Raw genomic sequence first — 25,156 nt, forward strand, 5'->3', positions numbered from 1 at the left:
AATGTCACGTCGTTGTGCTGCTGTCTTGAAAAATAAAGGATACCCAACGAAATACTGACAGGACAGTAACATCATAAGTACACAGAGATTTTCACCCTAAATGTTGTTTTCACTGCATAACTTCCCTTGTAATGCAAATATTTGACCTCTGTTTATTGTGTTGAATTCAGCATTACATTAACTTTCATTTGCTATATGAGTCATTGCACTGCATGAAGTGTAACAGTTTTTATAAGCATTCAAAGTTGAAAAACATTCAAATTTCAAAAAGTGTCCGCAATTTTGGCCACCACTGTACAGCGGCAGCCGCGGGGAGGAGGGCGGGACACACCCCCAACCGGAACCCCACCCACCGGGATCAGCGTGTATGAACGACCATCATTTGCAGATATATCTGTTTAGTGTGTACCCAGCATTAGACACCACTGCCTGATACTGTGTCTTTAAAATGTCTCTCTTGAACTTTGTATTTACAGAGAACTTTCAAAAGTGTAATCCATTTCTAGGTGTGTTTACACAGGGTGCAATTAAACCTTCAGCACTGTGTGTTCCCATTGTTCCAGAAACAATGCTTTCACTATTACCATCACACCTACTGCCCTCTCAGTGACATTCTGACTTTTCTAAATGCATGTGTCATTAAAGCTGTTTGAGTTCCAGACATCCTTGAATAAACAGTCCAACAATCGTGTCTGTATGAAGGTTTATTGACAGAACTTGGTAACACTGCCAGCATACAGTTTCAATGAGTAATGAGGCTCTAAAAAGAGAAGAGGATGAACTAACTGTCTGTGCTGTGATTCCCGAGTGACAGAAGCTGCTGCAATCCCCAGGATGTACTCTGCAGGCTGCTGATGTTACATGATAGGAGAAGAGTTCTGCAATGATGGTCTGTCAATAGAATATCGGAGTCACAGCAGGCCACACTGGATATAGTACAATGACCTGGATAAACCATTTTTAAACTAAACAGGTTGCATTTAATAATGATGTGTATGTCCTATGCCAACGTAGCAATAATTAACCACTACCATTGATAACCCACTTCTAGGTCGCCTACACTATTATAAACCTACAGATCTCTTTCTCTAAGCAAATTCACTGGATTCACTTGAGAGGGTTTTTTATTACATACAGTAACACATAACTTGTGAGGTTCCATCTTAGCATCATCCATATACAACATACTGCCTAGGCCTTAAAGTAGCTACATGCGATTACCGTGTGTCTTTGCAGCTTCTAGAATTTGGCACCTGGCCGAAATGTAGTTATGCTATGAAACTGGGTGGGCGATTTCTCAATGGCCTAATATAATACATCTCCTTGCTTCTTGTAAGGCCATTTACATTCTATCACTTGAATAACAATAAACTAGGGATGTGCAAGCTCGGGTTAGTTCGGATTTTCCAGCCAAATTCAGATTTTTCCCGCCAAAAATCGGGTCTCAGAAAGAGGCAAAATTTAATCTTTCATGGACAAACATCATCATTCCTGGACTTTTGTAAATGGTAAATTCCAAAAGTAACATACATACTGTCACCAGTAAATAGGGGACAATGTGGGCCGTACTATTCATCATATAGGGGAGAGATCATATAACCAATGGCATAAGTATGTCACAGCATGTTTATAACGTCAGCTGAGGAAAGAGGGGCCACGGATGAAAACTGATCTATAAATTTAACCCTAAGGACAGAATCATATAAACAAGGCATTAGAGAACTGTGACAAACCACGTCTATGTTAACCACATATCCCATAATGCACAGCCAGCTCGCCCATCCTTGGATAAAACAAACCCAAGCAGCATGTTTACAAAGTTTAAGCATTTATAAGGTCGGACAGCTATAACATTAAGAAATTTAAATACATTAAATAAGATTCACATTAGCCAACACATTAAATGTAAATCTGGTAGGAACAGGAAAGATGCGTGTTACTATAATAATAATAATAATAATAATAATAATAATAATAATAATAATAATAATAATAATAATAATAATAATAATAATAATTCTGAAGCACTTATGTGCTCACATCTACAATACACAATACAGCATAGTAACAGAGGTGACGTAGAAATAAGCAGGCTGATGGAGAGACTGTTCTCTTTGTTTCTTTGCAGCTACGATGTAGAAGACCAGCGAGAGACTCATCCAAGCAAGGCTTTGGGAATATAAACAGAGACAGAAATAATGACTTTATTTTGAGTTTTGGACACATATTTGACACATTTTGCAGCAAGTGGAACAGTTTTTACAGAGCTTGTAAGGCTCATATTCTGTGGTGTCTACACACAATCACACACAACCCGATCTTGTTGTTGGGTCTCATTGCTGAATGATGGCACATTGCACAGATACATCCATTAGCATTGGCCATACATACATCATATAACAGAACCTCTATTCCATGCTCTTGCCAGTACCATTAGTTGGGTGCTTCACGTGTTTTCACGCTGCCACAGTGTAGCCTATTTAGCAACACAAGTACATTGTTTTTTCCACCAATTCTGACTAATACCTGATCAGAAACGAGAAGGTATTGATCTTGGCTGAGGCTGAGTAGCTGGATGGTTTGTGGAATACTTTGGGGTCTTTAAGTGTGAATATAAATTGACAGCATGCACGGGACAATAGTGGACATCTTCCGACCAGAGTCATGAATATGCAAGACCTGAACAATAATACTGTGATCATTAATGAGCCACTGCACTCTCTTTTAAGACCATACTTGATGGCCATCTGCTCATATCACTTGTGAAATTATACACTATCTATAAAAAAGTGGTTGGACACCCCCGCGCAACGAAATGCATACCACTGCACACAAGTTCCAAATGGCTACTAATGTGGCGGTTTCGACAAGAATACTTGGTAGGGAGCACCATGCACTTACAGGTTTAGGGAAACAACAAATGTTTTTATTAGGACGACAATGCCAACTGTCATGTTCAAGGGCGACGCTGGACTATTATACAGAAAATTCAGTAACCTGGGTGGACTTAACCCCACTGAGAAACTCTGGGACGAAATATAGCGACGGGTGCATTCTAGGCCAACTCGACCTTCTTCAGTGTCACATTGGTCACTGTACTTAAGGCAGAATGACAAAACATGCCGCCTGCTGTTGTTCATAACTTGTGGACAGTTTGCCAAGAAAGGTGTCTGCAGTAATCACTGCACGTGGTTGAGGTACAAAGTACTTATGTCAATAACATCTCATTGATCTATTTGCTGTCAGTGTCCAATCACTTATGTCTACATAGTGTAGCATGTATGGCCACCAAGGCTGAACATTGGGCCTGATTCAGACCCACTCGCGAGCGGCTGTCCGCTCGCAAGTGGGTCGATGTTATGCACTGAGCATGCGCACGACGGAGGGAGCTCCGTCGTGCGCATGCGCCAGACGCGACGAGCGAAGGAAAGTCCTTCGCTCGTTGTGTCCGATCAAAGGGGGCGTGCTGTCAATGTTGATTGACAGCACGCCCCCTTTGGTGGGCGTGCCGGGGGCGTGCCTCCCTGACGGGGGCGTTCCCACGGGAACGCCTCCCGTCAGAAGCCGGCCCACTGACATCACTAGTGATGTCAGTGGGAGTGATTTTGGCTCTGATAGAGCCAAAATCACTCTGGAGCTTGCGGTTGAAAACCTCAACCGCAGGCTCCGGCTCGCAATTTCGATGGTCGCGATGGTCTCGACCATCGCGGCCATCACAAAGCACGCTCGTATAGCCTGTGGGTGGTGACCCACAGCTATACGAGCGTCCAGGAGGACGCTCCATGAAAATGGAGCCCGGCCCTCATTCAGAGCGTGCGCTCTGCTCAGAGCGTACGGCTCTGAATGAGGGCCTTTGTGTCCTATAAGAGCCAATTTCTCATTCATAGGTGTGCAAATGACCCCTTTACACAATACAGAAGGGGGCGGCTTTAGATAGAGGAAAAGTAAATGCTAATATTATGGAGTAAAAACCAGTGTACTGGTGTTGCTGACAAGAGCATTTATTTTATAAAATACAGGAAATAATTGTGTTAAGACAAATACAAAGACAGCAAACCATAAAGAATTTGAAACTATACGAGAAATATGCTCTCATAATCACTAAGGGACAAATTTATCACAATCAGCATCACAGATGTGGTTTGGCTGTGATAAATTCGCCCAATATCGCAATGCAATATCTGAATACATCACAAGGATGTATAAAAAAAGCTCTGTCCCTGCGAATCCACTTCACATACTCGCCCCCCCCCCCACCCAGCGACACCTCCCCCCTTGCAATCCCCCCCCCCCCCCCCGGCTTACACCTACCTGATTGATGATCGGTTCTCCAGTGAGGTCCTCTCTCTGGGACTCCGGTCAGCCCGGATACCAGCTGACCGATGCCTCAGAGGACCTCACCGCAGCACCGGTCCCTGGATGCAGGTAAGTGATCAGCTTGAGGTCTATTCAGTACTATGGTATAACAATATATTTCAAGTATCCATTTAACCGTTGTCTTAATTGTCAAAATTTTCCTATAGGCGCTAAAGGAAAAGGGGGCTTTGTTCTGAGTCACAATCATAGTTAGGACGAGCAAGTCAATAAATATAATAAAAACATATATTTGATATAATTAAATAAACTACAAAATTCAATTATATTTCTATGAATGGAAAAAAGTAGACCTTTGATTGGCAACACGTGGCTCATACAGTCCTCTGAGACCCCCACTCTTTCCTCCTTTATACCTTGTCGGCCATTTTCTTAGCTTTACTCTCCATCACAATAAATTATCAGATTTGTTTGTTATACATTATAACTCTTTTTTTGGTCTTACATTAAAATGCCTGCTGATATGTTATCACAGATGTGTAACTCCATTGTTGATTAAATGTTTCGTTTTAACGTAATACTGAAATTAAGGGAAATATGTAGACCGTTTGAGGATTGCGGGGCGGAATGCATGACGAAAATGCAATGCACTCAGCCACTCATCGCAAGCATAACGGCGTATATTAACACTGTATGCTTGAAAAAATCACAAAGGCCAGCTCTTCCGGTAAGAGCTGTCATTTGTGATAGAAGGACTTCCAGGTTTATGACCAAAAAGTCCTTCTGCGCATGCATCACAGGGGGTGCTAGGAGAGATCCGATTGGAACCCTCTCAGAGGGAGTTGCGAATAAAGCCCATAGGCTTGTATTGGGCAATGCTATCTAAAGATGGCATTGCCCACGGCATCCAAGCCCCAGAATGCGGAGGTTTGACCGCAAAATAAGCATTCCATCATCCGGTTTGACAGCAAAATGAGCTGCATCCCCCCCTTTAAATGGCTACGTGGGTCCCGAAAAACAGGGGTGCTCCAGGCTGCCTGGAAGAGAAGGCAAGTTTCCCAAAGCTAGTAGCCACTTGCCAAATGAAAATGAGCTGCCTAGGCGGCCCCGTCCCCTGGTTCACAAATGCCACTAATTGCGGCAGGTAGGCATTAAAATCAATTTAAATTCATTTTTAATGTTGTTGGTTTTTTTTTAAGAAGCCTCTCAATTTGGGTTTCCCCGGGTCTCTATGAAGCTCTGAAAGGGCCTGCCTCCAGTAAACCCCCTCATCTCACAACAGAGTACACTAATTGGCACAATCATCCCATCTGTATTTATAGACTATATATGACATAATTTACAAGGAATATGGAATACGATAATTACACAATTACACGGCATGCGTGACCACATTAATAGGGTATTTTTTGTAAAACATACCCTGACAAGTTAGTGGAGAGGATTAGCAGGGACAGAGCTTTCCCGCAGTATCTGGGCCTGATTCAGAGCCGGACGCTATGACCAGAGCGCTCGCTCTGAATCAGGGCCCTCCTACCTAAAATTGGAGCGGCCTCTTGGACACTCGAATAGCTGTGGGTTACCACCCACAGCTTATGCGAGCGTCCATGATGATGGTCGCGATGGTCAAGACCATCGCGACTATCGGGCTTGCGACGAGACCCTGCGGTAGGGTCTCGTTGCCACAAGCCCTGGAGTGATTTTGGCTCTATCAGAGCCAAAATCACTCCCACTGACATCACTAGTGATGTAAGTGGGGCCGGACCCAGACGGTTGGCATTCCCATGGGAACGCCTCCGTCTGGCAGCCACGCCCCCGGCACGACCACCAAAGGGGGCGTGCTGTCACTCACCATCGACAGCACGCCCCCTTTGGTGCGAGACCCCAAGCGACGGCTTCCTCGTCGCTCGCCGGGTCTCGCGCAAGCGCACGACGGAGCCGGCTCCGTCGTGCGCATGCGCATTTGGGTACCATCGACCCGCTTGCGAGAGTCCTGCGCTCGCGAGCGGGTCTGAATGAGACCCTCTGTCCCTGCATGTGATATTTGATGCATCCTTACGATGTATTAAAATATTGCATTGTGAATCCTGGTGATATTATCAAATCCCATCCGCATCTGAAGTGTGAAGTGTGATAAACATGCCCCTAATAATATGGCAAGACTCTAATTCTAATATAAATGCATTCTAGGAACAGAAACACTCCAAACAAAATATTATACTGGCAAAAAGCACTAGTGTTCTGGGAAACTGTATCGTTTCAGAAAACTAACATTAACAAAATATAGATGCAATAAAATGACCATGTACAAATACCAGAACACTGTACTAATGTTTCTAATTAGTGTTCCCTCCAAACCACACACACATGGATTTTTATTAGGTCTAGAAATGTTTAACTTATTACAACATTATAATATAAAGAATGATTTTGAGTCTACTGATAAGTTCGTCACAATGTTACAGGATGTTGGTCAGTATCTACACAAATCCCCCATGTGCTTTTCTTTATAGACAGTAATAGCAACAGCTGGGCTGATACAGAGTTTTTGCAGACGGATCTAGCGTATTTTTGCAGCCGATTGCACATCGGCAACAATCCTGAGCTGTACACATGGAACTCCGTTTGTGCTGAATGGGCATAACTGGGTAGTAACGGGGTGTCTTTACATGGGCTAACTACAGTAAGGGCACGTAGACTGAATTACGGGATGCGCGATGATGCGCATACACAGAGATCTGTCTCATTGCAGGTGGATCTCCTGTACCAGGTAAAGGGCTAGCGCAGCTGCACACTGATTATGATGAGGGCTATTCCCACAAGACAGTGCATCGGAGTGGTGCAGTCACATAGATGCATAAATCTCTGCATACAGGTGAAAATCTGCATTTAGTTCTGTGCACTTGCGGCTGACTTGTGTACAACTCTGCATTGATCCTAGTGTCTCAAATGGAGGTTTGTGTCTGATGTTACTGCTTGTTCTGGTTATTGGATTAGGCTCTTGATTGCTATTTTATCTTGCATGCTGACTAACGAGATTTGTATAATGATCATGTCATGTTTGGAAAAATGTTGTGTCCCATGTCTGTACATAATGGCAAATTTATGATCATGTTTACTGGGCAGTTCATGCAGGAAAGTGCAGGGACCTAGGACCTCATTCAGAGTTGGTTGCGAGCGCCGATGCTCTCGTAACCGACTTGATGGTTTGGCCTGCGCACGACAGACAAACTCTGTTGCTCCGGAGCTCGTTACCAAAGGGACGGCCGTCGATGTTGATCGACAGCTGCCCCCATTTGGTAGGCGGGCCGGTGGTTTCCAAAATGGAGGCGTTCCTTTACGAACGCCTACCGTTGTGTGGGCGGCCGACTGACATCATCAGTGATGTCAGTGGGGAGCTTCCTGCTCCATCAGAGCAGAAAGCTCTCTGTGGCTTTACGAGTGCCCAGACCCAACCCTAGGGTCTGGTCGTGAGCCCCGATGGTCGCGACCATCAACCTGGTCGGTTGTTAAGCTGTGGGTGGTAACCCACAGCTTAACGATCGACAAGGATGCGGCCGTTCAGGATGCAAGCGGCCGCCCTGATTCTGTGCGACCGCTTGCATCTAACAACCGCCTCTGAATGAGGTCCCTAGTTCTATATAGAACAGGTTATGTTAGGAGGTGTAGTGTCCTGTGTCGGTATATATAGTGCAATAGAACTGCATTATGAACATCACCATAGCATACTGTAGGTCATGTTGGGTAGGTGCAGTGTATTATGTCTGTATACAGTGTGATAGGATTGTAATATGAGCATGTCCAGTGGACAGGTCATGTTGGGTAGATATAGTGTCCTAAGGGGTCTATGTACTAATCCTTGGAGAGAGATAAAGTGGACAGAGATAAAAGGGTCTATTTACTAACACGAGTTAAGGGAGAAAAGAGCACAGAGGCATAGAAAATCCAAGTACATACTGCTTCTCGATATGTACTAATGGATTTTATGTTCTGGTGTGCAGTGTGCGCTAGCTGTAAGGGTGTTTATCACGCTGCCATAGGCTCCTATGGCAGCGCTAGGTGCCACAGCTGTTATCAATATTTGTTTTTCACTTACCATGTCCTGTATCACCAGCGTCGCATCGCATCCCCAGGCTGCTGGTAACACCTTTCTTCTGTCTCTTCTAAAGGCAGTGAATCGTGTCATCATGACCCCGCCCCCTGCTTCACAATGCTGGTAATTTGTGTAGTGTGGTGGGGCCAAAATGACGAGATCTCCACCGACACATGCCGGGTAATATGTCCGGCCGTGCCCCCTGTGCTGGCCACGCCCCCTGCTATGCCGGCCTGGCAGTGAGAATGTTGCCAAGAATGCCTTTCCCTCTTCTTAAGCCGCATACACACGGGACGATGTGCTGTATGAACGATATTGGCAAAAGATTTCCCTTGAACTTTCTGTGGTGCAGGACATACGATATTGGGTGTACACACTAAAGGATATCTTTTGGTGCATACACACATTACGATCTGTACAGGTGCCCATCCACTAGTAGATGCGGGGACGACGGCATGATTACGACATCGTAATCGCGCCGTCGTCTCCTGCGGAGTGAAGTGCATACACTGAACGTTCAGACGTTCAGTGTATGCACATCAATCATCCCCGAACATGGGTAACCTGATGACGGTCGTCAGGTTGACCATCTTGTTCGAGCAATGATAGATGTCGGAAACGACCAGTGGGCACGCGCCTCGCTGGTCGTTTTAGACATTTACATGCCCGATTTGCAGCCGATACCTGAGCGATTGCACGATTACTATATCTTTCAAAGATATCTTTCAGTGAAGTCATCCTGCCACATCTCTGAACAGGCAAAGTTGACGAAATCGTGCAAGTTGGCCTGCATGCATGGACGATGAAAAATATCTTTATCGTCCATGCGAGAACGCGCATCGTTGGTCGTTGACAAGTTGGTAAGTACATAAAAATGAACGATATGAACGATATCGTTATCATTCATATCGTTCAGTTTTATCGCTTCGTGTGTAAACACCTTTTGAAAGATATCTTTCAGTGAAGTCATCCTGCCACATCTCTGAACAGGCAATTCTTGACGATATTGTCCGAATTGGCCTGCATGTACGGACCACCAAAGATATTGTTATCGTCCAGCGGGAGCGTGCATCGTTAGTCGTTCATTGCATACACACGGAACGATATGAACAATATCGTTACCGTTCAAAGATATTGGGGGTCATTCAGACCCGGTCGTTAGCGCCGATGCGCTCGGACCGGATCGATGGCCCCCCACAGAGCATGCGCACGACGGCGCCGGTGCCGTCGTGCGCATGCGTGAGACCCGCTACGACCAACAGCGCCGGTCATAGCGGGTCTCGATCCAAAGGGGGTGAGCTGTCGATGTTGATTGACAGCTCGCCCCGTTTGGAAGGCGGGCCGGGGGGGTGGCAGCCCAAACGGAGGCGTTTTCATGGGAATGCCTGCCGTTTGGGGGAGGCGCCACTGACATCACTAGTGATGTCAGTGGAGAGCTTCCGGGTCAGACAGAGCCAGATGCTCTCCGGGGCTTACGACAAGTCAGACCCTACCCTAGGGTCTCGTCATAAGCCCCGATGGTCTCTGACCATCGCGACCATCACCGGAGCGGTCGTTAGAGCTGTGGGTGTTAACCCACAGCCTAACGACCGCAACAGAGGCGGGCGGTCAGGATGCAAGTGGCCGCCCAGTTTGTGAGCGACCGCTTGCATCCTCCGACCACCTCTGAATGAGGCCCATTGTCTCATGTGTATGCCCCTTAAAGCTTGCAGGAAGTGCTTGCTGTCCATTTTGTTGATTGTTAATAAAGTTGGTTCAGAGTGACAAAAAAAAAGCATAGTGCTGCTGTGCTTTGCAAAATCTCTATGCTATGGGTGGGCAATAAGAGGCCCCCAGCTGTTGTAGAACTGCATATCCCAGCATGCCCTGCCACAGTTTTCCTATTTGGCCATGCTGGGATGTGTAATTCAGCAACAGCTGGAAGGCCGCTTATTTTCCCGCCCATGCTCTTTGCTGTTCCTGTGTTTCCCACAGGGCGGATGTTTATTGTTGAGCAGGGTTTTTATTCTGTATCTGCAAATCTCTATTTCCCGCACCCATGCTGCTGAGCTCAACAGACCAAACATCGGACGCCGGAGGTCACGCGCCAGTGCCACAGTCAACATATCAGTTAAAGCTGCAGCAGCCATCTCCTGCTTCACAGCGCTAGCAGGTGAAGCAGGAGCGGAATTAACTCCATGTTATGTGGAGTGTTAGTAAATTGACCCCAAAGTACCAACCAATCAGTTCCTAACTGTCACTTTACAACCTGTGTTTGAAAAATGGCAGTTAGGAGCTGGTTGGTTGGTACTTTATTTCCGTTCACTTTATCTCCATCTAAGGCTTAGTAAATGGATCCCACACAGACCCCTATGTCTGTATCTAGTGTAAATTAGGATTGTAAGAATGTCAGTGGTCAGGTTATATTGGGGGTGTCTGTATAGAATGTTATTAAATGACATCACAATCATGTGTAATTATTAATTTTCGTGTCTGCAGCTAAAATGTGTCTCAGTCTACAGCTAATCCAGTTAATGAAGAGATATTTAAGTGACCATCATCAACACTAAAGCATCCAGACCTTCTCTAGAAGGTGTTCCATACACCAATGGTCTACAGGGTGATATATTCACTTCAAGAGAGCCAAAGCACTTTACCACTCCTGCATATTCCCTCTGATATGTACTTTTCAAGCCCTGGTTTTTTATTTGGGATCGGTATGAATGACCGCCGGACATATGCCCGGCGGTTCAAATCCCGACAGCAGAAGACCGGCAGGCATCCAATTCCTGACCGGTAAGTAGACTATCTAACAATAATCCCCCCCCCAACACCCTAACCCTCCCTTAGGTGTGCCTAACCCTAACCTCCACCCCCTAGTGCCTAACCCTATCCCCCGTTCTAAGTGCCTTAACCTAACCCCCCCGTTCCCGCAGCCTAAACCTAAGTCTTCTGGGGGGGTGCCTAACCCTAACCTCTCCCCGGGGGTGCCTAAACCTAACCCCCCTTTTCCCTAGCCTAACCCTAACCATCCGGGTGGGGGTGCCTATCCCCAAGTCCCCCCGGGAGCCCCTAACCTAACCCTCCCCCCCATGGCTGTCCGCGCCTGCTGCCTGGTTTACCTTCATTCGGTATGTCGTGCGTCGGGCTCCAGGCGTAGGTAAAATGACAGGCGTCAGGATTTTGTCGCCTGTCATTAGACCCCTGCTGGGATTAAACAGTCAGGAAGCCGGCGGTCGGCATTTCGACCATTGGCATCTTGACAGCATCCCTTTTATTTTATCATGTGTATTAGTACAATTCTTTTCTACAGCCTGCTGCCTGACGGCTTAGTTACAGGTCTTGTTATTACACATTAGCCGCAAGATCACACATTGCATTGTAACTGCTGAATTATTTGTGCATTATACTCACTTTTTATCCAGAGGGATGTTTACTGGGGAACTAAAAAGTAGAAAAAGAAATAAAATGATTAAACAGCTGTGCACAATAATCTTTGTTATTGGACTAATTCAATCATGGTTAGGACAGGAGCAGAAAAGCAAAATGTAACTGTAAAAGTAGTAATGTACTAGGTCCTGAATGGCTGTGTTTTAAAAACAAGGTATTGTAATTTCTGTAAACTCACAGCTCATCACATGGAACTGCCCTATGCACAAAATATGGAATTATGTAACTTTTATTAACTACAGGTTATGTAGTTGTTTTGTTATGAATTTTTGTTGCTGATTGAGGGCCTGATTCACTACCGATCGCAACTGCGTTCGCAATTGCGATTACGCACCCTGTCTCACTTCAATAGTATGCTAACCACTGCGATGGCTATGCAGTCGCAGCACTACATAGGGACGCCCACTTTACCTTACACACATCCGTAATCCTTAGCAAGACTGCAAAACCATCGGTACCATCGCAGCCTCACGCACACTTGCACAAGCTCTGACCTTACTCAGGATTGCTAACTTCATCACATGCTATGAGACCTCAAGCTGAGTAGGGCATCGCAGTGCCTAATTTATGCACACCCATGCAACGCGTTCAAACGCACTGGCACATCTGCATTTCGCCGACCCCGCTCATCACCTCCCACAAACAGCACCTCCTGTCAATCACTCTGCGATGGGTCTGCGTACTCATTGCGATCGCAGTCTCGATCGCAGTAGCCGGTTCGCGCACATGCACCGAGATGCAGAACGCAACTATCGGCCGATTGCGTGCGTAATCGCAGTTGCTATCGGTAATGAATCAGGCCCTGAATCATCACTCCACATGTAAAAAAAGTAGCAAATTATCCAGTCTGAAGAAAATAGAACATCTAGTAAACATTTTATTAAATAAGCATGAAAAAAAATACTTTTTTTAAAGATCACAAAAAGGACAAAAATCTATATTTTTTCCATACCCAAATACAACATTTTTGAGAATACTCCTGAAAAATAAATTTTTGATGAACATTTTCATATTTTTCTGTTTTTATACTATACTACATATGGATATTTTTCAGTGATGTAAGCATTTATTTGTCATTAAGATCAAAGAACAAGAGTTTGTCTATAATTGCATTTTGTTTCTGTAAAGCTTTTAACAGGTCATGGCTTTTATAGAGTATTAAACTAATTTACAGTAAACTAAAGGGATCACATGCTGGTGTATTATATGCACCACTGAACAAAAACAACTTAAATAGAAGATATTCGTTACTAACATCAACCTCAGATATTCTTGATCAAAGAAATTGTGTATTAGGCATCTGACCAGTCATATTTAAGCAGTAATCCTATTAAGCAGAAGTGTATCTTTTTTTTTACATAAATCAATGTGGCGGGTCATAACAAAAATCTTGGCATTTACCATTTTAAATGTTCTTTTCCATCCAGCTGCTATTAACGATTAATAAATCTGAAGAGTATCCACAGTGTAAAGTGACTACCACGGCAACCAGTCACACAGCTTTTTTTTTTTTTTTTTTGTAGTAAGCAGAGAGACTTTTGAATGCTCCTCTGAGCTCTGCCTGCTGGGTGTACTGTAAAACTTGCCCCCTGCTTTCATTTGACATTCTGAGATACATAGATTTACTTGGGAGAAAAAATGTTTCACAGTAAAAAGAACAAATGGAGAAGTTGATGATAGCAATCAATCAGCTTCGAGCTATGATTTATTAAGTATATTCTATAAAATGATAGGTAAAAACTGCTGCTTGGGTTGCTATGGACAACCTCTACACTTGTCCTTTTTAGAAAGTTTGATCATCTCCCCCTCTGTGTTTTGTGGCTGATAACAATAATTTATGTCATCCAGAGAAATTTTGAAAAGTAGATAATAGTTTTTGGAGGAGAGCTATGAAAAATCAGATGCATGCTAAAAATCACTTAACTTGCTATATAAAGAAAACGAAAACTTCAAGTTGACAAATTTCTGTTGTTCACAATAATGGCCACAAGATGGCATAGCTTCTTAAAAATGCAACTCAAGATGGTTACCACATGTGTTTATTAATCAGAGACATCTTTTGAGACATCTTTTGTGGTGAATCTGGAATAATTTCAAATTGCCTAAATATTTTATGTTAGATATCAGATATGTTGTTAATCTTATAAACAGTATATTCTTGATTCATGATTTCATGTACTTGGCTGTGCTAAATAGACCAATGCCTTCATCTCAAAATGCAACGCAAGATTGTAAACTCTAATTATGGTATAAACAACTACTGATAAATGTATGCACCAGATATATTTTAATTTGTTAGCAAAACAGCAATTACTTAAAGAACCACTAAATCTAAAATATCAAGTTCCTTCCTAAAAGATCTTTTAGTAATAGCTTAAGTTAAGATATACATGTACAAGTTCCTATCATTGAGATGTCTGATACCGTATTTATATTTCCTGTATGGCTGAGGGTAACCTTTATTAGAAAAAAGACCAGCTGCAGCACAATTTAGCTGGAAATGAGGAGATGTTTCAAGCAGTGAAAATAGTGGAGAAGGTGTCCATAGGTGGAGAAGGTGTCCATAGGTGTCCTATCATTTTGCAGAGAGTACCTTTATAAATGCTACCTCACAGATGATTGGTTGTTACGGGCAACTCTCCACTTTGTTGACTTCTCCACTATTTTCCATATGTAGACAGAACAAGCCCTTTCTCAGAGGTACAATGTTCTCGCTGTACGATCTTCCAGTTCTGATTTGGTTCACCAGAGTTGGGAGTAGAGATGCACAATATTGTTTCAAGGCGTTTGTCAAACAATTGGCATATCTATAATGGGTGCTGGGTGTGTGGTGCCACACAGCACACCCATATAATTATTATACTTTCCTCTCTGGAGTCCTGCACTGGCTGGTTCTGCAGATTGAAATCACCGGGCATATGGTGTGGCGGCCATTTTCCCGGTGATTTGCACATGTGCACTAGAAAATGTCTCCAGGAACACATGTTCTCGGAGACCGCATATGCACAGTAGACTCTGGCACAAAGCCAGAGTCTCCTGCGGTGCCGGAGAGGAGGGGGCCCGCACAGAGGATGCACATGGGCCATTTCTTAAAACACCCCTGTGTCAAATTAGTTATGAAGTTTGAATAAGGTGTGATAAATTCTTGTACTTAAGTTAAGTGGTTGAAGTGGAAATTTTGAAGTGAGGGTATGGAAATATCAGGGGGGAATTACTCAGGCAGACCCAAATCCTGAGCCCCTCTGATATTTTTATACCCCCATCTCCTCCCTTTACATCACACAGCACACCTCCCACCACACCACACCTCATAGCACACAGCAGCCCTCCCACCACACCTCACCTCGCTGTGTTGAGCTCTGCTCCGATGACTGCGGCGTTCCCTTTCCCAAATTCAATATACCGCTACTTGCCGCTGATTGGACACCGGTCTGCAAGCCGTGATTGGCTCGCTGCCAGAGCCAAATTTAAACAAGCAGCCACTTGTTGACCAGCACTATGAAAGTGACAGTCCCAGCGATGGGTGCCGAAGTGAAGTGCCCGTATGACATACCTTTCCATTCCGGCACACTTCTAGCACTGCTTTAGATAGATCAACAAGTGTGACCGATGTTCCAGCAGGGTGAGCAGGTTCAAAAACATTGTGACCAATTGTATAACCAGGTGAATATTTCCAGACTGCCATCTGTCCTTCAATTACTGCTTACTGTAAACAGGAAGTCTGATTTGCGTAGGGGGGACCTTTCCCCATAATCACAACTTTAAGTCAAAAATCTTCAATCGAGTTCTAATAAATTTATTTTCCCTTCATATTTTTGTGTGTCATTAGCTGACATTTTATATAGCATATGTATAGTTTTTGTGTTGTTTCAAAATGGAATGTAACGTTGTAAAAATAAGGATATTTACTGAAAGCCAAAATCAGTTGTAAGAGTGAAATTCCACCACAGGCATAGAACTGGTGCTGCTGATTTAAAGCGGCATTTCTTCTTCATTTTAATTGTTGTTAACCCATTACTTCTGCTTTCCGGAGACCCTCCTCTCTACGGGGCTCAATAGCCTGTCTTATACAGAAGATGTGGTCTTTGATTGGTTCTCCCAAAAAATACCCCTCACAGCCAGTTTTAAGTCTCATCAGGAAATCTTTATTTAATACAGTAAGGGGTCTATTTATCGAAAATGCAAAATACTATGCAAACATATTGGCAGGTTTTGCCCTCTCTTTTATGCCATATTTATATCAATAAGCATGACAATGTGTAATTGGATACTTCTTTCATCTATAAAATAGAATGGCCTCGAAAGCCCCCAGTACTACTTATGGGGGCTGCAGGATTCTTATTTGGGTACACACCTAACAGATAAATCAAGTGTTCAGCAGATATATCTGCAGATGACGGTTGTTAATATACACTAAACAACCATCATCTGTTATCTCGCTGCTGGTCCCAATGGTCGGGGGTGTATCGCGCCCCCCTCCCTACGGCCTCCTCTGCAAGTGTACGGGCAGTCGTCTGCATTAGCAAACAATCGCTCGATCTGGGAAAATATGGCTATGGTGTTCGTCTCTGAATCAGGCCTGTCGAAGCCGAATAATTGGCTGAGACAGGATCGGTTTAAAATTAAATCTGCGCGACACCATTTTGCGAATGGCAATGAGACGCCATTTTGCAACTGGCCACCCAGCGCCATTTTAGTGAATCTCGCCCATTATAAGTAGTAAGTACATACGGCGATGCTATTATTTAACATCATGCGAATCTCACGCAATAGAAAGAAGTTAAAAGTCCTCACCACATAAATACAGACAGTCACTAAAACATATAAAATGATTAACCCTGCAAAACACGTACCATGGTGTACTCCACAAACACGTAGTTGCACAGCGCTAATTAGCGTCTTTTCTTAATTCCCCAATACTTATACACTGCACACTTACATAAAAGGTTCCCTAGCATTAAAGTGTAATATTCAAGGTTTATTCAGTAATTATTAATGTTGTGTAATAAAGGTTATTTGATATCTAAGGTTTAGTACATGGTAAGCAGACCGTGTTTGGTGTTGTACTGATCCACTGTGTCTCAACAGATTTCCGGTATCAGTGAGAAGATCGCAACATGCGTCTGCAAACTATGGACTATAGAGAGTTAAAACATTAAAATGTACTCTGTAATGTTATCAGCTTAGATTAGCATGCAGCGGGAAAAAGGACACAAAGGGCTGTTGGAGGCTGTTTGTGTCCATTCGAATTGACCTATGAACTATACTGTTACAGAAGAACCAGGAAGAAGAACCAAAGGAATTATGCAAAACTGTTCGATTGTATTGCCTATCCCTGTAAAGAGTATATATGTGGGCTCTCTGAACTCGGAAGTCAATCTTCTTGCTATGCTGTTGACGGAGGTTTCTATACTGATGCCGGTATCTGGGTCCAGAGCGCGTGCGTATGTAACAACTGTACCTTGGGTCTGTATGATTTATTTGCGCTAATTGTCTTTAGATCACAGTGTGTAACCATCTGTTTTTATATTGAATAATAACTTTTTGTGCTTTGGAACCACACTCAAAGTCTGAAAGCATTTATTTCTTGTGCGACTCATTACGCTAAATAGCGACAATTATTAGAAGGTACAGGAAGGATTTTAGAAGGTATAGACAGGTAAGAATACATAGTTGGGGGCTCGCAGTGTGAATAACACTACCGGTCACTTGGTAACACTCGGTAGCGATCTCTCAGCAAAGGGGTGGAGGCGCTATAGCAGGAGAACGCATTGTGCCTTCGAAAATCTGCTACCACTTTGTTGCTGAGAGTCCGCTACTCGTTATTATGGGCTAAGGAGCGATGATTAAGAATCCAGGGACAAGGAAGGAAAAAGTTTGTTTGATAGAGTTTTATGTTTAAAAGGGGAAGTCGCACAATAGCGTAAGGCTATTAATACGTTTTGTGTAGTAGTCGCATTATTGTGTATGCGACTAGTCGCACAATAGTGTATACGTATTTCCTGTATTGCTGCCACGTGTTTTAAACTAAGCCGTTGAGAGTGCACGGTGATATTGATAGATAGCATTGTTGTAAATACCTTGATCAGTGTTGCCATAGTCTGGGAAAATGTGTATTTTTCTGCGCAGGAAAAGGGTGTGTAACAGTGAGTATTTGTTGGTAGGGGTAACATTTTCCCTAGTTGAGGGTATCGTAGGACCCTTAAGTTCTAGGCGCCTGGTGTCGGCCTAGTGGCTCGGTAGTAGATACCGCAGTCTATACACATAAGCAGGTGTAGTTGTTGTCCTTGTTATAGGTATCGGCTCTCAGTGTGATTGCAGTATTCAGTGATCAGTTAGGGTTATTTGAGCATTGTAATTGAACTGCACAGTTTTGGCTAAATTGTGATTGTGAACTGAGTAGAGGGTGGCCGAAATCACTGAAAAGGGTAGGTGTTATTGGAATATGTACATACTAGCAATTGAAAGGTAGTCAAAAAGGGATTAGGTGCATGGAAGCAGCCTGGTTATTCTTCCATAGGTGTGTGGGCGCATCCTGTTAATATCGTCCACAGATAAGTGAAAGTATCTTGACTTTCTTTCACCAGTTTAAATCTCTATTGAAAAGCTTAGGGTTCTCCCAGAATGGGGGCCAAGCAAATGGTAGAGATGTTAGATGATGTGCTGCTTTTGGAAGCGCTGCCTGGGTCGGCACGGCATATTATGCATACTAAATACAGTGCTTATGCAATTAGGTACTGTGATGTATGGTTTAAAATGATGATGAAGAGTGTTAGACCGTTTCCCAGAATTGGCAGCTTTGAATAAGGAGGTATTGAACAATGTCCAAGATAGCATCTGTATGGTGCGTTTTCGAATAAAAAAGGTAAAATATAACAAGTGTTTAAAATGATGGCAGCGTGAGGGGGATGCGATGCGTGGCTTAAAGGTGTGCAAGCGACGCAAACTAGCGTTGCAAGCAGGTTGCCGGAGAGTACACTCGCAGTGCTAAACTGCGGTGCGTGCGTGCCGCGAGATAGCGCACACATGCAGCAAGGTAGCGTTGCGGAAGGTATTGCCAGTGGTTCATGCGCACAGAGGTCAATGACAGTGAAATGGGTTGCATTTGGTGGGATCTGCACCCTATGCGGATGGGGGTGCAGGTACAGTTGTTGTAAAAACCCATAAAAATGTAACAAGTAACTTGTACCCTCTCTTGAGTAATCACAAAGAAAATGTTTATGATGCGGATAATGAGCCTGTTGTTATGTCTGCCATTTCCCATGCTGTACACATGTTATATGCTCCATCACAACAAGCACAAGTGGTGCTGCCATCTTCATCAGTGATAGTACAGGAAGTGTTAACATCACTGCACCCATAGAGGAAGTTGTTAACCCTATACGTAGCAGTAATAGACTCAATCCCCAGCCAGGTAACAAGGTCAAAAGTAGCACTGCGGCCGGTCTGCATCCCATCCGGACAATAACTGTTCCGAATGGGAACGCTGATGCGAATGGTGTAGTGCCCACAAGGGAGGTAGCAATGCATTGTCCTTGGACAAGAGCTGAGCTAAATTCCATAATGAATGATTTCCCTGATCCTAAAAAGGAATTAGCCAAATGCCAAAGATTTTTTCGAAATTTGGGTAGTTCTCACAAGGCAACCAATAAGGATTGGAGAGTGGTGTCAAGGGCTTGTCTTCCACACAATACCGACGTGAAAAAGTTTATCACGGAATGCGTATTGGATGGAGATGGTCCCGTAACAGACGAGAATAACCAAGGTAACATTACCCGCATAATAACTCAATTGGGTGTATATTTTCCAGTAGTAGTTAACTGGAGTAAAATTTTCACCATAAAACAAAAAGTGTGAATCTGCAGAAGATTTTTGTAACTGAGCTCTGCAAGCTATCACCCAGTACACTGGGATAGAGGATATTAAAGATAGCACTCATCAACCTCAAAAAGAGAGACCCAGAGCAAGAAGCTAATGGCTGTTAGTATTCAAGCTCTAGAAGAAATGACTGTAACATCACAGCCACCAGACACACCTGCACCTGCACAGCTACACGTCCTCACCAATCCTGCACCACCTCAAATACAACCCTACCCCACTTATCACACACAGCCACAAAACACATACTATCCACAACCACCATATTACCCTCAATATCCTTATCCACACATATTACCCTCAATATCCTTATCCACACCCACCATCTTTTCCTTCCGCTCAACCCACACAGCAATCCTTTCACCCATCCCACTCACGAAGGTGCTTCAACTGCAACTAAGTGGGACATGTAAGTAGGAACTGTAAGGTGAAGTAGGTAGGACCCTCTAACTAGGGAGTACCTGGATATCCTCATAAGGGATATACACAGAGTACAGGAATTTTCCAACAGTCACCAACTCCAATTGTGGCTGTAAATGCTGTATTGGAGAGTGAGAGTCAACGCTAGGGATCAGGTCATACCTGTAGTCTACAGATAGTCAGGTTAACAGGAAGTACTAAGGAAGAACCGGGAATGATGGTTGATGTAGCTGGTACTAAATATCCTTTTCTTGCAGACACAGGGGCGAGCAGATCAGTGATAAAATCTCCTGCTAACTTACAGGTGACCAGCGAGACAGTACCAGCAATGGGTGTAACAGGTAAAGTGCAACATTATCCTTTAACTATATCCACAGAGGTCACTATCGGGCCATTGCATACCAGGCATTCTTTCCTCCTGGTAGCAGTGGCTCCTACTAACCTACTGGGAAGGGATTTGTTATGTAAAATGGGATGTGTCATATATTGTACCCCTGATGGTATATTTCTAGATATCCCAGAGAGAGTTGCGCACGAGGTGAGGGATATGTTGGACACTCCCCAAAGGATAATGTATCACTCTACCGGTTCAGGTAAAAATCTATCTCAGGTAGATCAAATGTTATCCCAAATTCCAGATTCACTTTGGACCAAGGATGGACAGGACACTGGATTAATGGCAAATGTAGCTCCCATAATGGTAAATCTAAAAAGCGGTAGGCAAGCTCCAAAAATTCCCCAGTACCCAAATAGGAGGTAGAGTTAGGGGTTTATCCCATAATTGAACGATTATTACAGCAGGGAATTTTAGTCTGTACAACAAGTGTAGCCAACAGTCCCATCTTTCCGGGGAAGAAGAGTGGTGGGAGGGGTTATAGGCTGGTACAAGACCTTAGAGGGTTAATAAGGTAGTAGAGAGTCAATTTCCCATAGTGCCAAATCCAGCTGTCATTCTTATGCAGATCCCACCAAATGCAACCCATTTCACTGTCATTGACCTCTGTTCTGCTTTCTTCTCTGTACCTCTTCAACCTGACTGTCAGTACCTATTCACTTTTACATACAGGGGTGTACAATACACATGGACACGATTGCCCCAGGGTTTCATAGACATCCCCAGTATCTTCTCCCAGGCCTTACACGACTGTTTACAATCTTTTCAACCTGCCAATGGATCTGTTCTAATACAATATGTGGATGATTTATTGTTATGTTCTAATTCGTTTATGTCATGTTTAAATGATACTAAACTTTTATTGCTTCATTTCTCGCAAACAGGACACAAGGTTGCTAAGGACAAACTACAGACATGCCAGTCCAGGGTTAAATACTTGGGACACTGCCTAACCCAGGGGTTGCGACACCTGACAAATGACAGAATCCAGGCCATACAGAACACGACACTGCCACAGAATCAAGAGCAAATTCGTACCTTCTTGGGAATGTGTGGATACTGCAGAATGTGGATCCCAGGTTTTTCTACTTTGGCCTTGCCATTACAGGACTTAGGACGTCATTCAGAGGCGGTTGTTAGATGCAAGCGGTCGCTCTGAATGAGGGCGGCCGCTTGCATCTTGTAGTGCCGCCTTTTGGTCGATCGCTAAGCTGTAGGTTATCACCCACAGCTCTAGCAACCGACCAGGGTGATGGTCACGATGGTCAAGACCATCGCAACCATTGGGGCTTGCGACGAGGCTCTAAGGTTGGGTCTCGGCACTCGCAAGCCCCAGGGAGCTTCCTGCTCTGATCAAGCAGGAAGCTCCCCAGTGATATCACTGCTGATGTCAGTGGGGCCACCCCCCAAATGGCAGGCACCTCCGTTTGGCCGCCACACCTCCTGCCCACCTCCCAAATGGGGTGAGCTGTCACTCACCATCTACTGCTCACCCCCTTTGGTGCAAGATCCCTAGCGATGGAGTGCCCGTTGCTAGCCGGGTCTCGCGCATGTGCACGTCGGAGCCAGCTCCAACGTGCACATGCCCAGTGGGGGAACATCGACCTGGTTGTGAGCTATCAATGCTTGCGACCGGGTCTGAATGACCCCCTTAGTCTCTTCCTCAAAGCCCGATCGTGTCATACACACAGAGGAATCAGAGCAGGCTTTCCTTAATGTTAAGGATAGTCTGACAAGAGCACCTGCATTGGGAATACCTGACTATGAAAAACCTTTTGATTTGTATTGTACGGAAGCTGATGGTTGTGCAGCAGGTGTCCTCACACAAAATCATGGTGATGCTTGTAGGCCCGTAGCATACTACAGTGCACAATTGGACACTGTGGCAAGATCACTCACTGTTTAAGAAGTGTAGCAGCAACTGCTCTGTTGGTCAGTAAGAGTGAGGATGTGGTACTAGGCCATGATATGATTATCTGTACTCCCCATGCTGTATGCGCTTTGCTAAACTCTGCCCAAACCAGACATGTCTCCTCAGCTAGGTTCACAAAATGGGAACTGGCTTTAATAGCACCTGCAAACATCACCATCAAAAGGTGCAGTACGTTAAATCCAGCTACGTATTTACCATATGTGCAACATGATGCACAAAGGGTGGATAGAGGTGAGTCGCTGGCGAAAGGTGAGTTCTGCAGGTATATTGATGCACATTGTATGGAATATCTAAATCAAACCTATACTGCTAAAACCTGACATATGGGATAAACCTTTAGAAAATGTAGATGTGACATTTTACACGGATGGGAGTTGTCATAGACAAACTGACACTGGAGAGTAATGTACAGGTTATGCTGTGGTAAATGATGAGGTCGTTATAGAGGCCGGACCTTTAGGCCCACCACACTCGGCCGAAGTGGCAGAACTGGTGGCACTACAGAGAGCGTGTGAATTAGCGGAGGGTAAATCTTATACTCTAATATCTGCACTGACTTGAGGTACGCCTTCGGGGTAGTACACGATTTCGGCGCTGTATGGCGTCTGAGAAAATTTATGACAGCAGCAGGCACACCAATTGCACATTCCAGACATATAAAAGGACTATTGACAGCAATCCAATTGCCTAAAAACAGTGGCGGTAATTAAGTGTAAAGTCCATACATGTGAGGATGATCCGGTGTCACTGGGCAACAACAGGGCAGACGAAGCTGCAAAATGGGCAGCAGGGTTAAAAATTAATGTACCAACTGAACAAATGATGACTTTTCAAACGATTGACATGCTGCTGAAATTAATTGAGATGCAAAATTTGTATTCCATTCAGGAAAAGGCAGTCTGGAAGTCCAAGGGATGTGGGCAAGAGGCTTCTGGACTCTGGAGAGATGGACAAGGTAAGCCAGTGGCTCCCAAGGTGTACTACCCAAGCCTGGCTGAGGCAGCGTACAGTCTGACTCATTTGGGAAAGCAAGGTATGTGCAAATTGGTGAGAGCATAATGGTGCGCACCAGATTTTTCTTCTCAAGCTGAAAAGAGATCAATGTCCTGTCTGACCTGCTTGAGGAAAAACATTGGGAAAACGATCCCTACCAAACCATCCCACATTCCTCCGACTGACGGACCTTTTCAGGTAATACAAATTGATTTCATCCAATTACCACCCTGGAGGAATCTCAAGTATGTATTAGTGTGCACTGATGTGTTTGCTAATTGGGTTGAGGCATATCCAGCTGTTTACTGCCAAGAAAATTGTTCAGGAGTTTGTGTGCAGATACGGTATCCCTAGAATTATTGAGAGTGATAGGGGTACTCATTTCACAGGTGATGTTTTCCAAAATATGTGTCAGCTGATCGGTATTAATAGTCAACTTCATACCCCCTACCGACCACAAGCCAGTGCCAAGGTGGAGAGGATGAACGGAACTATTATAAACAAATTAAGCAAAATCATGTCGGAAACTGGACTAGTATGGCCAGAAGCATTACCGTTGGTCTTACATAGCATAAGGACCACTCCTAGACCCCCTCTAAAGCTGTCCCTCTTTGAAATACTGTTTGGTAGACAACCTTATTTGAATATAAGTCCGCAGGAAGATTTGAAAGGTAACAACGAGGTAACTGTAAGGTATCTTATATCAATGAGTAAACAGTTAAAACAGCAACAGCAGAAACTGAAATTGTTGTCACATGATATGCCTCAAACAAACTGTCATGATGTTGAACCTGGAGAATATGTTATGATCAGAAATTTCTTGCGTTCAGGTTGTTTGACAGATCAGTGGGAAGGTCCGTATCAGGTGTTGTTGATGAGTACCACATCTTTGAAGGTGGCGGAGAGAGATACCTGGGTCCATTCCACTCACTGTAAGAAGGTCAACCAACCGGTGGAGAAACAAGGAGACGAGGCAGATAACGTGGAACTGACGATCTGAGCTTGTTCCGGGAGAGTTAAAAGGTTGCAGTGAGATATCTGAGCTAAAGAAATTTGCAGAGCCTTGCTACGGCAATGGACTGGTCTGCTGTGTTCATTTTTATATTCTCTTCCAGAGTTTCCATCATCCTGGTTTGTTCGGGGATCTCTGGTTTCTGTGACATGGGACCGATAGAGGAGATGGGAGCTGGAGTGGAGTCAAGAGGAGGAGTGCTATGCCAATCAGGGGAGTGTCTGACCAATCTTAGTACAGTAATTGTTAAGAGATCTGCTATTCTGGATACTCGGAGACAGTGTGAAGGTCTATCATCTGAGGATTATTGTATGTGTGAGTTCTGTGGGTCCATAGTCAACGAGAGATGCATCCAACAGTGCCAACCTAAGTATAACCAGTATTGGGGTGGGTATCCTTTATAAGATTATCACACCATGGTGGGCAAAATTTTGAACCAAACCGACTGTTGGGTGTGCTCTCACATGCCCCAAGGACAGCATAATGTAGGATTAGTGCCATTCCCATTAAATATCTCTGAAATTTTAGAATTGCAAAAAGGGAAGTCACTGGATGGAAAATTTCTTAACCACCCCATTTTAAACTCCACCAGTACCAGACAGATAAAACACTTTTATGTTTAAACATCACCAACTCCAATGAACTAGGAAGTTGGGAGGTGACAGGGAATAACCAAACAATGACCTTCTC

At 44.1% G+C, this 25,156-nt stretch overlaps 1 protein-coding gene across 1 annotated transcript in view; it reads right to left on the reverse strand.

Moving 5' to 3' along the window:
* Positions 1-703: 703 nt before the first annotated feature.
* Positions 704-25,156, reverse strand: part of LOC148501050 (myosin-binding protein C, fast-type-like) — a 159,364-nt gene continuing 134,911 nt past the window's right edge. Inside the window, exons 31-32 of the mRNA XM_088450965.1 lie at positions 11,801-11,830; positions 704-2,169 (exon numbers count right to left, since the gene is read on the reverse strand). Coding sequence (XP_088307091.1) covers positions 11,820-11,830 — 11 coding nt within the window. The 3' untranslated portion in view covers positions 704-2,169; positions 11,801-11,819. The remainder of the gene's footprint in view (positions 2,170-11,800; positions 11,831-25,156) is intronic.

Source organism: Taudactylus pleione, unplaced genomic scaffold (genome assembly GCF_031769625.1).
Source record: "Taudactylus pleione unplaced genomic scaffold, aTauple2 ptg000535l, whole genome shotgun sequence".
NCBI classification, from domain to species: domain Eukaryota; kingdom Metazoa; phylum Chordata; class Amphibia; order Anura; family Myobatrachidae; genus Taudactylus; species Taudactylus pleione.